This window comes from Phocoena phocoena, chromosome 5 (assembly GCF_963924675.1).
Source record: "Phocoena phocoena chromosome 5, mPhoPho1.1, whole genome shotgun sequence".
Taxonomy (NCBI): Eukaryota; Metazoa; Chordata; class Mammalia; order Artiodactyla; family Phocoenidae; genus Phocoena; species Phocoena phocoena.
In genome coordinates this window covers 4,244,776-4,259,053 of record NC_089223.1, presented here as the reverse complement: position 1 = coordinate 4,259,053, position 14,278 = coordinate 4,244,776, and the positions used below count along the sequence as shown (strand labels likewise).

The window sequence follows — 14,278 nt, the reverse complement described above, 5'->3', positions numbered from 1 at the left end:
TTGTTTTAGAAATATACAGGAAGGCAAATTTGGGGAGTTGGTTACACTCTAGACTCAACATTTGAAAGATTGGGGCATTTGTAAAATAGCTATTATCATTTTTTAAAATAAGAGAAAATAAGTTAATTTTTGAGAGACTATGACAAGTAATAAAATGTAAGTAGGAAGCAGAACCTAAGAGATAAATCTGGGTGCACAGGACTGTGAAGTTCCATGTGGCTTTGTATATGATCACATATTACCAAATTACATAGTTATTTAATTATCCATTTATTCATCAAATGCTTATTTAGCATTGATATGTGAGGTCCAAGTCTAGGCACTAACTGATAACTATGGCAATAGATGGGATGATATGGTTATGAGAAGTAAAATTCAACAAGGCAGAAATATTTTGGCCGGCAAATCAAGATAAATATCCGAAGGGACTAATAATTAGCAAAGAGGCAGGAGAACAAGGTGATTACAGAATGAAAGAAAAGAAAGCCAGAGATGGGAACAAGTTCAACAATGCTGGGGGCATAGAAAGGTCAAGGAAGATCATTAAAATATATTCATGGGTTAGTGATTAGTTTGTCCTTGTGACATTTAGAAAATCAGTCCTCAGTGGGCTTAGAAATGAAAAGGAGGGAAGAAGTATAAAAACCTCTTTCCAAATTTTGAAAGAGTAAAAAATAACAGTAGTAGCTGCTGGTGGGAAGGTTTAGGACTGATGAAGGTATTTCTTACTTCTTGGACAATTTGTTGGTTTAAAAGGATATTGGTAAAGAGAAAGATGTATGAATAATGTAACAGGGGAAGGAGGGACAAATACAAAACAAAAAGGGAGGGGAGGTTGGCCTTGGAAAGAAACAGAAAATTTCCTTTGATAATTAAATAAAAATGAAGATGTAAATGGAAACAGGAGGTTTGGGGATTAATTTCTTTCTTTTCCAGCTTTTATTGAAATTCAGTTGGTATATAAAATTGTGTAAGCTTAAGGTATACAAGGCGACGATACTTTACACGTATGTTGTGAAATGATTTGGGTTTACTTTTTAATCACTTCTATGTATTTCATGATTTAAAGAACAAGACAACCTGCTTAGAGTGAGAAGTTATTATTATGCCGGGAAACATCAAACAAAGACTAAAGATCTGAAATAAAAGTGGAGTAGGGTATGAAATGCAACTAACTTTAAAGGTCAAGTAACATCCTGTTACTTGAAAATTGGAGATGGTGAATTTGAAAATTTGTAAATTTGCTTATGTAATAGTCTAGTACTTTAATCAAAAACTTAAGTGCAGGGAATGTTTTCTAGTTCTGAAAGCAGATGTGTCAGGATGATAAATGGACCCGGAAATTGGTAGTTCTAGTCATAGAGTAGAAAACATCTAGATATGCTAGATTGTGTAGGAAAGGAGGGAAAGATAGTGGGACACATAGGGTTAGAAGAACATATAAGAATATTGAGAAGAGAGAATTTGAAGAGGGAATAAATTGAAGTTTCAAAAAAGTTCTAGAGAATTTACCTTAAGTATGTGGTCTTTGGAGAGGGTCATGTTTCACATAAAACAAGAAGCTGATCTGGGCTTAAGTACATTGTTTTCTTCTCATCTTTTAGAGCAGGGGTCTGCAAATGAAGGACCACAGACCAAATCTGGAAAGCTGCCTATTTTTGTAAATAAAGCAATTGTTTTGCTTGTTTTTAGAACAGCCACATTCATTTAAAAAAAATAGTGTCTGTGGCTGCTGTCATGCTGCTATGGCAGAGGTGAGAAGTTGGCCCACAAATTGTGTAACCCACAAAGCCAACTGGCCTTTTTCAGCGGCCCTGCCAATAAAAACCTGCCAGCTGTTTTGGGGAAGTGATTCTCAACAAAGGATGGGGGGAATGGAGGAGTGCAGTGATATCTGTAAATCGAGAAAGAGGTTCCAGTGATTTCAGTGACTAGCCTTCCCCAAACACTCACTGCCTCTCCATATCCTCCTAGGGATGACATTTAAGCGCTTTTCCCCTTGGTTTTCTACCTTCCTCCCCCAAACAGCGGCTCTGATTATTTAGTCTCCTCTCTGTCACAGAGTCGTGCCCCTTTCTACTGCGCATAGTTAATGGTGTCCTTGTGGTTGGATAACATGGAACACACCACAAACATGCACACAGAGACATACAGAAAGAAAGAAAAGAAAGTAAAAGAACAGATGCAAACCTAAACAAATGAGCACTAAAACACTGAACCTCGGGGTCTGATAGAACAGAAGTCCAGCCCTTACCTTTGAGGGGAGTGACCTGCATAAGATCATTCCATGAGTCTCAGATTCCTCATTTGATAATTAGCTATTATCTGGGACAATTAAGGAATAATATATGTAAAAGCACCTCCTATATTGCCAACATACAGTAAATGATTAATTATACCCTGGTTTCCACTTCGGGGAATGCAACTCATTCAGAGATTAGCTGCAAATATTATTTTACCAAAACTTAAAAATTGGATTAATCATTCCCTTAACCCTTTGGTTATACACTGACTATATCAATTTACATATCATAATACCGCTTACTTTAGGTATATTTCTTGCAAACAAATCTTACCCAAAAAATCATGTGTTTTTTTTTTCTGTCCCCTATACCTAATAATTCCGGATATATAATTCAGACTCAAGAATATGCTTGCTGAATGGCATTGTATTATACTTGCATGATGTAGCTCACTTAATTCCTTTATGACATGTCTTTTCACAAGTATTTTCCTGTAAATGAACCATATTGGTATTAATTAAAACTGTTGTAAAAACTGAGGACAACATGGATTATGAATATTAAAAATATAGAAATGGAATTATAGTTTTCAATATGTAACACTTCTTATGCAAGGTAGGAAATGAATATAAAATACGGTGTGTGTGCATTTGATACAGAGTATTGGGATTTCTGTAATAGAGTGACAGCACAATTTATGAAACACTTGAATGCATTTGGAATAATTTGGCATGTCTCCAAAGCATGGAAGTATGAAGGGAAACAGTTTAATTAGGATAAGCTAAGAGAACTGTTTGACTGTGTAATCAGAAATCACTATACCAAAACTGAAATTGTAGTTTACAGGTTGCATTTGCCTTCTGTTTTCAGCAAATGGCAGCGAGGTTCATATTAGCAATGTGCGATATGAAGATACAGGGGCATACACTTGTATCGCGAAAAATGAAGCAGGAGTGGATGAAGACATTTCTTCTCTTTTTGTGGAAGATTCTGCTAGAAAGACCCGTAAGTATTGAATACACACACACACACACACACACACACACACACACATCATACTCAACTTTACAAGTAAGTTTTTTCAAAAACAAAGGCATCAGAAAACACTGTGAAAAGAGCAATGCATAAAAAGAAAAAACAAGCAAACAAAAGCAGTTTTCATGTATGGGAAGGCAGGACTTCTTGAAATATTAAAAGGAGACTTAAGGATTAAATACAAGATTGTGAAACTTTCAATACAACAACTAAAATGATTTTGTTTCTTTGGCAAGTGTACATAAGATATGTTGGGTCCTGTCCTCCCATTTGCTCATATAGGAAATTAAATCCTTTGCAAACTCCTTCTCCCAAATGATTTGGAATTCAAGGTCCTACAGTATAGCCAAGGAGCATTCTGTAGTTTTAATACATCAATCATTCTTTTTCTGAAGTTGCATTGTAGTCCTGGCCCAGTGGCTGTACATCAGCCCTTTTTTGCAGCAGTCAGAGGAGTAAGCCACCTTGAGACACCCGCTGCCCCGGCACCAACACCACCCCATGGGCTATTCTCCTTTTATAGCTAGAAATCCTTTGTCATTGCTGTACCTGTCTCCTCGTTGTTTCATGAAGTTTTAACAAAAATGTACTGTCCTTTTTAAAAATTAGTACTTAGTGAAAGGGATATGGTGGCCTGGGATGCTAAAGATGGAATTTTGGTTACAGCTGAATTGTTTAGAACTCAAAGTACTCTTGTAGCATTTATCAAGTGAGCTCTCTATAGGCAAACACTCAGACATTTTCTTCCCCTGTTGCACATGTGCCACGGATGGCTGTTTTGGGATTGGGTCTGGATGTACTTGGAATGGCTGTTTTCCTCGTCCCAAAGTCTTGCACCTGTCTGTACCGCCTATCAGTCTAAGTTTTTGGAGGGATCCTTATATTTTGAGGACCATTTACATATGCAATTCTCTGAGCCCAGTTTTTGGACGAGGTTAAAACATTGTCCCAGGAATCTTCTTATTCCTCTTTCAGTTGGTGAGTGCATGTAGATATGAGTGGATCCAATGAGGAAGTTGGGTCTTACCCAGGCCCTGACTACTGGTATATCTGTATCTGTGTTTCGTCTGGCTAGGACAACCATCATTATAAGCAAATACTTAAATATAAAATTCTTAAGGTGAAAAAAGAGAAAAGAAAACTGGATTTAATGACTAGATAAGGACCATCATAGTTTCTTTACCCCAATTTGCAATTCATTTCCTGTTAAAAATTAACTTTGGGTGACAAGTAATTGAAAACTTTAGTTTCCTTGTCCTTTATGATGGTGCTGATGAGACAGATTTTGCTTTCAACTCTGTATTTTCATTTTTATTTAATATTGGTCATGTAGTTTTCAACATATTTCTCTATTACAAAATTGAAACACCTAGCTATAGCTTCTTTAATCAATGGATCACTATCTACCAGCATGTATTATCTGAGAAACACTTTACTAGAAGATTTCATATAATTTTGTCATATAAATGTGTTAATGAAATCATGTTTTCAGTTTATTTTACTTATCACCTTAAACTCTGACAGGTCAAAATAATGCATTTTAAATATTTATTTATTTATTTACTTATGTCTGTGTTGGGTCTTAGCTGCAGTGCGTGGGCTTTCTCTAGTTGCAGCAAGCGGGGGCTACTCTTCGTTGCGGTGCGAGGGCTTCTCCTTGCAGTGGCTTCTCTTGTGGAGCACGGGCGCTAGGCCCGCAGGCTCAGTAGTTGTGGCTCCCGGGCTCTAGAGCACAGGTTCAGTAGTTGTGGAGCATGGGCTTAGTTGCTCCGTGGCATGTGGGATCTTCCCAGACCAGGGCTTGAACCCGTGTCCCCTGCACTGGCCGGCAGATTCTTAACCACTGAGCCACCAGGAAAGTCTGAAAGAGATTTTGTTAGCAATATGCTGTTAAAATCAGAAATATTAATTTTAAAAGACATAGCATTGCAGGCCTTACTACATCTATAGTTAATAGAACTTTCAAAGCCATCTTATGATAAACAGTACAAATGAAAGATTTGGAGACTTTTGTTTTCTAACTCTGGAAGTGAAATATGTATAGGTATTAGTTATGCATTCAAATCATATGACATTTTGAAGGATAAAGAGTGAAAACTAACAGATTTTAGTTTTGTAATTAATTAATGAATTTCGAAAAGGTACTTGACATAAGGCCTACCCTCTTAACATAAGGATACCGGCTTAACCCTCTTCAAGTTTTAAGTGTACAATATTGTATTGTTAACTACAGGACAGAGTTGCACAGCAGAGCTCTAAAATTTGTTTATCTTATATAACTACAACTTTATACCCATTGAACAACTCTTCATGTCTCCCTTCTCCCCTTCCCCTGACAATCACCTTGTATTTTCTACTTTTATGATTTTGACTCTTTTAGATACCTCATATAAGTATAATTACACAATATTTCTCCTTCTCTGACTCACTTGTTTCAATGAGCATAACATCTTCCAGGTCCATCCATGTTGTTCCTTCTTTGTAAGACTGAATAATATTATATTGTATGAATATACAAAATTTTCTTTTTCCGTTGATTTGTTAATAGATATTTGGGTTGTGTCCATATCTTGGCTGTTGTGAGTAATGCTGCAATTAACATGTGAGTGCAGCTATCTCTTTGATCCTGGTTCCAATTCTTTTGGAAATACGCCCACAAATGAGATTGCTATATTATATGGTAGTTCTATTTTTAGCCTCCATAATGTTTTCCATAGTGGCTACACCATTTTACATGCCCACAGACAATGTGCAAAAGTTCCAGTTTCTCCATATCTTTGCCAATACTTTTATCTTTTGTTATTTTGATAATAGCTGTTCTAACCGGTATGAAGATAATATCTCATTGTGGTTTTGATTTGTATCCCTGATGATTAGTGATACAGAAAAAATTTTCATATGTCCATTGGCCATTTGTATGGCTTTGGGGAAATGTCTGTTCATCCTTTGCCCATTTTTAAGTTGGGTTATTTTTTGCTATTGAGTTACTGGAGTTGCTTTTTTTTTTTTGAAAATTAAATGCTTATCAGATATAAAGGATGAACATATTTTCTCCCATTCCATAGGTAGTTTATTTTCACTCTGCTGATTGTTTCTTTTGCTGTGCAGAAGCTTTTAAATTTGGTACATTCTAACTTGGCTATTTTTGCTTTTGCTACTTGTGCTTTTGAGAAAATTATAGGTCAGTATCCCTGATGAACATAAGTACAAAATTTCTCAACAAGATATTAATGAACTGAATCCAGTGGCACATTAAAAAGAACATACACCATGATCAAATGGGATTTATCCCTGGGATTCAAGGATGGTTCAACATAAGGAGATCAGTACATGTGACTTGTACATTGACAGACTACAGGATAGAAATCACCTGACCATCCAGTACATGCAAATAAAACATTTGAAACATCTTTTCATGATAAAAATACTTTGACAACACCCCTTTACAATAAAAATTCTCAACAACCTAGATGTGGAAAGAATTTACGCCAACATAATTAAGGCCGTATATTTTTAAGCCCACAGCTAACACCATACTCAACGGTTAAAAGCTGAAAAAAACTTTCCGCCTAACATCAGGAACAAGACAAGGATACACACTCATACTTCTATTTGACATAATATTGGAAGTCCTAGCCGTAACAATTAGGCAAGCGTAAGAAATAAAAGGCATGCAAATCCAAAGAAGCAAAATTGTCTCTGCAGATGACATGATCTCATATAGAGAGAACCCTAAAGATGCCACAAAAAAACCCTGTTAGAACTAATACACATATTCAGCAAAATTTCAGGGTACAAAATCAACATATGAAAATCAGTTGTGTTTCTATACATTAACAATGTATATCTGAGAGTCAGTTAAGAAAGAAATTCCACTTACAAATGCATCAAAAAGAATAAAATACCTAGGAATAAATTTGACCAAAGAGGTGAAAGACGTGTACACTGAAAACTATAAGGAATTGATTAAAGAAATTGAACAAAACACAAATAAATGGAGAGATATTCTGTACTCATAGATTGGAAGAATGAATACTCTTAAAATGTCAGTATTAACCAAAGGGGTCTCTGATTCAATTCTATTTCCATCAAAATCTCAGTGGCATTTTACAGAAATAGAAACAATTCCTAAAGTTCATATGAAACAACAAAAGGTCCAGAATAACTGCAAAAACTTGGAAAAGAAGAGCAAAGCTGGAGGAATCACACTTCCTGATTCCAAAATATATTAAAAAACTATAGTCATTAAAACAGTATGATATTGGCATAAAGACAGGCATGTAGACCAATGGGACAGAAAAGAGAGCTCAGAAATAAATCCACACATATGCAGTCAACTAATCTGTGACAAGGGCTCCAGAATACATGTTTGCCAAAGGATAGTCTTTTCAAAAAATGGTGCCAGGAAACTGAGTGTCCACACATAGAAGAATGAAACTGAACATCCCATCTTTTACCATATACAGGAATCAACTCAAAATAGTTAAAGACTTAGGTATAAACCTGAAAATGTAAACCTCTTATAAGAAAACATAAGGGAAAACTTCATGACATTGCTTTTGGCAAAAAAAAAAAAAAAAATGGATTTTAGTTGTAACCCAGAAGTCTCAAGCATCACTAATTCATGTTTATATTCTGTTATTTTGTAGGCATGCAAATACAGTTTCTTTGCAATAACAAATCTAACTCTCATTTAAATAAACAACTTTAACCTTTTTTTTTTTTTGGCACGTCGTGCAGCTTGGGGGATCTTAGTTCCCTACACAGGGATCGAACCTGGGCTCCTGCAGTGAAAGCGCCGAGTCCTAACCACTGGACTGCCAGGGAATTCCCTAAACTAATTTAATTTTTGTTAAATTTGTTTTCCACAAATTTGCGACACCGTTATTAAGAACATATATATATATATAGTTGTTAATGTGAAAATAGCCATTTTTAGAAACTAACGCACATAATTAAAACCAGAATAAAGCTAAATAAGTAAACTAATTGAGTAGAATATTAGTAATGATAAAAGAGAATGAACTGAAAATGTGAGACTGTCTAGTTGAAGGCAGTTTCCTTGGGATGTTTCCTAGTACTCAATAAATTGTCAGAATTCTGTATAACAGTACCAAAATCAAGTGGCGAGCACATCAGGGAAAACTATAGCCTTTTCTAAGTCCTAACATAAGAATTGCGCTGGGTTCTCTTCTAGTAATTTCATGGAAAAAAGACTAATAATATTAATTATGCAAGTCACATTTGTATGTTGACAGATATTCTCAAAAAAACAGAGAAAACAGTCATGGACCCATCAATGATGACTTCACTCTTCTTATTTACATGTATTAAAAATTACTCACTTATCCAAAATAATTTCAGAGGTCTTTTGTCCTTTTAGTTGTGTTAGGATACAACATACAGTTGACCCTTGAACAGTGCAGTGTTTACGAGTGCCAATCGCGCTTGCAGTCAATAATCTGAGTAGAACTTTACAGTCTGTCCTATGTGTCTGTGGTTCCATATCCATGGATTAAACCAACGGCGGATCGTGTAGTATTGTAGTATGTACTTACTGAAAACAATCCCTGTATAAGTGGACCCGCACAATTCAAACGCATGTTGTTCAAGTGTCAACTGTATATTTAAAAAGCAGATTGGTCTAATAGAAGAGCATGAACTTTGGAGTAAGACATGAGTTAGAATAATTCCTCCACCACATAATAGTCCTGTGATTTGGAGCTACTAGTTAGCATCTCTGAGCTTTAATGTCCTTATCTGTAATACAGTATAAATACTAACTCACTAAGGGTTTTCTGTATAGATAACTGTAAAACACTCACCATAATGCAAGACATTATGCTGATTCTTACTGATTTTCTGAAAATAATTACTTCTTGCTAGAAACATTGACAAAAATCATTTTTAATAAGACTGGAAAATCTAGTAATTGTTAGAAATCAGAGTTTCCAAAATGAATGATACATATACAGAGATAGATGGAGATGGAGATGTGAGTATATATTGACATCTATAGTATTATATATCCAAACATAAAATATTATATATCTTCATTCTAAAAAATTGACTCTGCTGATAAGAGTATAATTTTTCTTTTAATGTAGCTATTAAGATATTTTAAATAAAAAAATACATATTTTGCCAGGGTCCACTTTTGCCAGAGTCAAAGCAAAAGCTACACTTTATTTCCCCTTTATGTTGGTCAATTTATATTCCTATTATACTAAAAAATTATTTTGTAAGGTGATTTTCTTCTGTTTTCTTTTTGAAGGATGCAGAGAAGTATTGAATCCCATGTAGACAGCAATAAAAAAGGGGAAAGATTTACAACTCTTAGGTCAAATGACACAACACGGATTTTGTTTGGCTACAGCTTCAGAGTAATCATCCAGCTATTTTCTGTATAATTGAGTTCTGATAGTGGCATCAACCACATTTGTTTTCTTATACTATATTTCCCAGCAATATGATGCTGTTGAGAGAAAAATTCATGCAAAGCATCACAGGCCAGGGAGCTGATTTTTCTTGTACCTGAATCTTTGAAATGGAAAACCTTGAGTTACAGGCTTGTTGGCAAACCCTACTGGAATATTTCTCATGTGACAAATTGAACTACAAGAAAATGCTGCAAAATAATATAATCTCCAGCTATATTAGGCTTAGGGTTTGATAACTAAGATTGAACAGAATGGTATACAGGGAGGACTTAAATGCAAAGAACAGTAGAAATGGGCCCTAGACTGGTGCTTGTAACAGGGAGTAGAAGACAATTTGAAATAATGTGAGGGGATTTTAGGTAGAGGTACAACATTGTTTATTTGGAAACATCTTGCACATAGCATAAACACTTAATACACTTCCATTTCCAATGGGAGGCAATTCCCAGATGATAACAATTTATCTTCAGAATTATGGTAAATTAAAAGCAGAGTGAATGTAGGCTTCTCTGGAAAGCTTTTAAGCCTCTATGCGCATTAAGCCCTGGGCACAGGTTTTATGACACCTTGCTGGGATTTTAGTAAAGGATACGTTTAATCTAGCTTCTCAGAAATATTGGAATATAATATTCGAATATGTTAGACTAGTCTATATATTTTTTTTCTTTTTTTCATTGTCACAGGCAGTATTATATTGGAAATATTCAGCTATTGCTACATTCCTTAGTTTAGAATTAACTTCAATAAATTAATATTGGTTGACTGTTATGAACTAAAATTCATTATGATTCTTTAAATGGATATTTTAAATGGGTTAGACTCTACAACAAGATTACAAGAATGAACAAACTATATAATGTTCATATAAGTTAATAAGTATTACAAAAATATGACAAGTATAATTCACAATATACGGATTTAGAAATATGGTGAAATGTAGCCACTTGTACCTAAATATTTCAAAAGATATATGAATGTTTAAGAAGTATTTGCCTATTTTAGAAGTAGAGGAAAGGGTCTTAAAATAGGTTAAAATATGGTATTTTTACATTTAAAGGCAGTTTAAATATGATATCACAAACTTTGGAAATAGAACATATTCTGGTAATATGAACAAGTTAATTAACCTTTCTAGTCTTCATTTACTTTCTATTTTTAAAGAGCAGAGAAAATACTTACTCCGAAATAGCAATTGTATAGGTTTAATGAGATCATTTACGTAGGACCTTATCAATGTCTACAGAGGCTAGGAAGTTAGTATAAACAAAGAATAGCATAGTCTATCAGGTATAGATGGACCCAAATGCACCAGTTATCAATTAATAATCATTTTTATACTCAACCAATATGAGTTAGGTAGAATAAATAGGAATTTGGAAAATCTATAGTTAAAGATACGGTGTGGACATCATAGCCAGGGTGATATTTTAATGCTGATAGTTATGAGCTAAGTGCTGGAATCCAGAGGAACCAAATAAAAACAGATATTTGAGAAAAATGAAATAAATCAATAAATGAAAATTATTGTTAATTTTTGTTTAACATTCACTGACTATTATTTAATAGAAGTAGTATACTAAAAACACTTTAAAGCAGAGTGAACAATGCATATTTCTTTTGAAAAACCCGAAAAACTATTTGGTAAATATTTGTCATGACATTTACATATTAGTAAGCTTCTTGTGAAATAAAACACACTTAGAATAATCAGACTCAAGTTGAGGTTAATCATGCTTGATAAGCATTTATTATTTTATGAGCTTTCATTACTTATCTTAAATTCTCATATTCAGGCTCTCAATTTGGCCAATGACATTGTCACATCCTGTGAAGTAACTTGTTCATAAATCTTTTCATCTGTTGACCCAGACCATGGTGAAATGATCTGCTTTGTGGTTTCCATATCTGAAGGTTATATTTTCAAAATAGCATGCTTTTCAATGTCATTAAATAGACCTGTTTCTAACGCATTGCCATTTTTGCCCAATAGTGGAGGCCTGTCTCTCATTTAACAAGATGCTACGTGATCTGAATGTCATCAAATTGACAAGTTTACAACAATCATCAATAATCAGGGATCCCTTGCCTACAAAACAAAATATGACTCCAAGCTTTCTTATTTTGATTTATTTCCTCCATTTTCTCTACAGGACCTTGTATACCTTCAGTGGAATATTCCTGTATCTCATCTCATATTATACCATGTCAATTTGCCTAATTTATTTTATGATAGAAATAGGCAAGTAATGATGATATTTTATTTATATTTCTGCAGGCTTGCAGACTAAATAAGCTTATATACAGTGACAGTGCTGAGTATGAGGTCTCTATGAAACTTTTAGAAAACCTATATACTAATATTTTGTTGGTGGTGTTCAGGAGAAAACGTTAGGATTCACTTTGATAATCCATAATTCCAGAGGTATTGCACTTGGTGAGTCCTTTGCAAAATAGCTGTGACAGGTAGCCCCCGATTTTCATAAATTCTATTTATGCCACTATCTTTTACGAAAGACCTACAAATACGTTAGTAGCAGCTTTCGCTAACCAAAAGAAATCCTAAGAGGATCTTCTTTTCTAGTAAGAAAGGTGAAGAGCTAAAATCACGTCCAACCCGCTTTGCAGCAGCCCTGTAGAGGTTGGGAGCATCTGAGCTGGAAGGCTGGCACAGCCAAGCTCCTTCCCTGGAACCACACTCAGCATCATCTCAGCATCTCAGCATCAATCCCTCATAGCTGTGAGCGGTGTCTGTGAGCATCTGTGCTTTACCTCCATTTATTTTGTGCCTCCCCTTAGCAAGACGTGTCCTAAGGTAATTGCTTCTTCACTTTATAGCATTTTGGTTTGTGAAAGGTTTCACAGGAACCTTCTACTTTCGGATAGTGGGGAAACCTGTACTTAGGTTCAAGAGGTGAGAATTATCACTCAATGATTTTCTTAGAGTTCTCTGATACAGGAATTCTGTCAGAAAATGGTGTCAATGTGTGAAGAGTTAATAAAACAAATGTGCTCTTCAAATTCCCAGGCTCCCACGTGAGGGGCTGAAGGGAGGTGCCTTCTTAACATTTTGTGAAATCTAATTGATGCCATACATCTTTATCAACTGTGTACAAAGAGCCCAGATTATACATCTGTGTGCCTATTATCCTCTGTTTGCCCAGATATGTGGGTTCTGATAAGAACTAATTGTTGTACGAATATGCCAGAAAGAGTGAGTCAGACAGTTTGATTACTGTTTATCTTCCTTATTTGCTTTATTTTCCAACTTTGTGTTCATTTCCATATTTGTGTTACATGCGAAATATTACTTTACATTTGAAATGTTATTAAATATGACATTTCTTAAAAGTCACTTTTCTTACCCATGCAGTAAAATTGTGTGCCAGTTTAAATACAGTATCTTTCCCCTAAATTGATCTACTGTCTGTCTAATGCATACCTTTATAAATACTAAACTCTGGTATAACTAATAATAAAACTTTTGGAAACATTCTAGTAGTACAATTTGAAGAGAAAATAAATTATTAGTGAATAAAATATTTGTTTTTGTCTGAAACATATGCTTATAGAAAGTCAAAATGTGTTCCTAGATATAGTTTGGATCAAGAAGACTAAGATTATACCATATAGTAAAGAAAAAAAGGAGTGTTATTTTCTAATGTAATTATCATAATGATATTCAAGTAAAGACTATATACATACGTATACATATATATCACATCCAATATTGTCTTAATTATGATTATACTAATATCAATATTAGAATATAATTTTAGGGCTATGTTTCAAAGGCAGAATAAACATCAGAAAAAAAGTATGATTAGATTAAAATTAAGAAGCTCTAATCATAAGAATTTTCCCTCAAGATATTGTCTACCTAAAAAACTAATAAGAACTTAGTATCATAGATTAATCAATAGATAGATAGTTATAAATGAAACAAACCAAAGAAAACTAGGCAGTAGTTTTAAAAAGACTTTTCAGACAGAAGGAAAGATGAAGTGCCAATATATATTATGAAAAGATGTTAATCCTCATTAGTTTTCAAGGAAACACACTTTATAATCACAGAGAAGTGCCATTTTTACATCTACCAGAATACCAAAAATTAAAAAGCTGCAAACCACCAAGACTTGATGTGATTTGGAAAAATAAGACTCAATGTCCACTGCTAGAGGTAGTGTCAGTTTCACCTCCCTTTGGAAAGCACTTCAACATTTTCTGTTCGGATTTGCATATGCCTTGGAACCCAGCAATCACATATATTAGAGAAATATTGAATTGCCATACATTCAGAAGTTATTTAAGAAGAACCTGCCACGTACTTAATATTTTGCTATAATTTAGTTTCATTTTTATTTGTTTTTTAATTACTTCCGTATTTCCATGGTAACCGAGCTAACTTAATTTAAATACATCTTACAATGGCTGTAATTTGATTTATGTAATTTAAATGTGTGTGAAGTTTTTACATTCCCAAGTGCGCAAATACTATTTCAAGATTAATCCAAACTTACTTGTTTTCTAATGTCTGTTAGAAAAGGGATATTTACAAAATTT

At 34.3% G+C, this 14,278-nt stretch overlaps 1 protein-coding gene across 3 annotated transcripts in view; it reads left to right on the top strand.

Moving 5' to 3' along the window:
* Window positions 1-14,278, top strand: part of FSTL5 (follistatin like 5) — a 656,124-nt gene that overhangs the window by 532,989 nt on the left and 108,857 nt on the right. For all 3 annotated transcript variants that reach the window (XM_065877718.1, XM_065877721.1, XM_065877719.1), the window contains exon 9: window positions 3,114-3,248. In XM_065877718.1, the coding sequence (XP_065733790.1) occupies window positions 3,114-3,248 (135 nt within the window). The remainder of the gene's footprint in view (window positions 1-3,113; window positions 3,249-14,278) is intronic.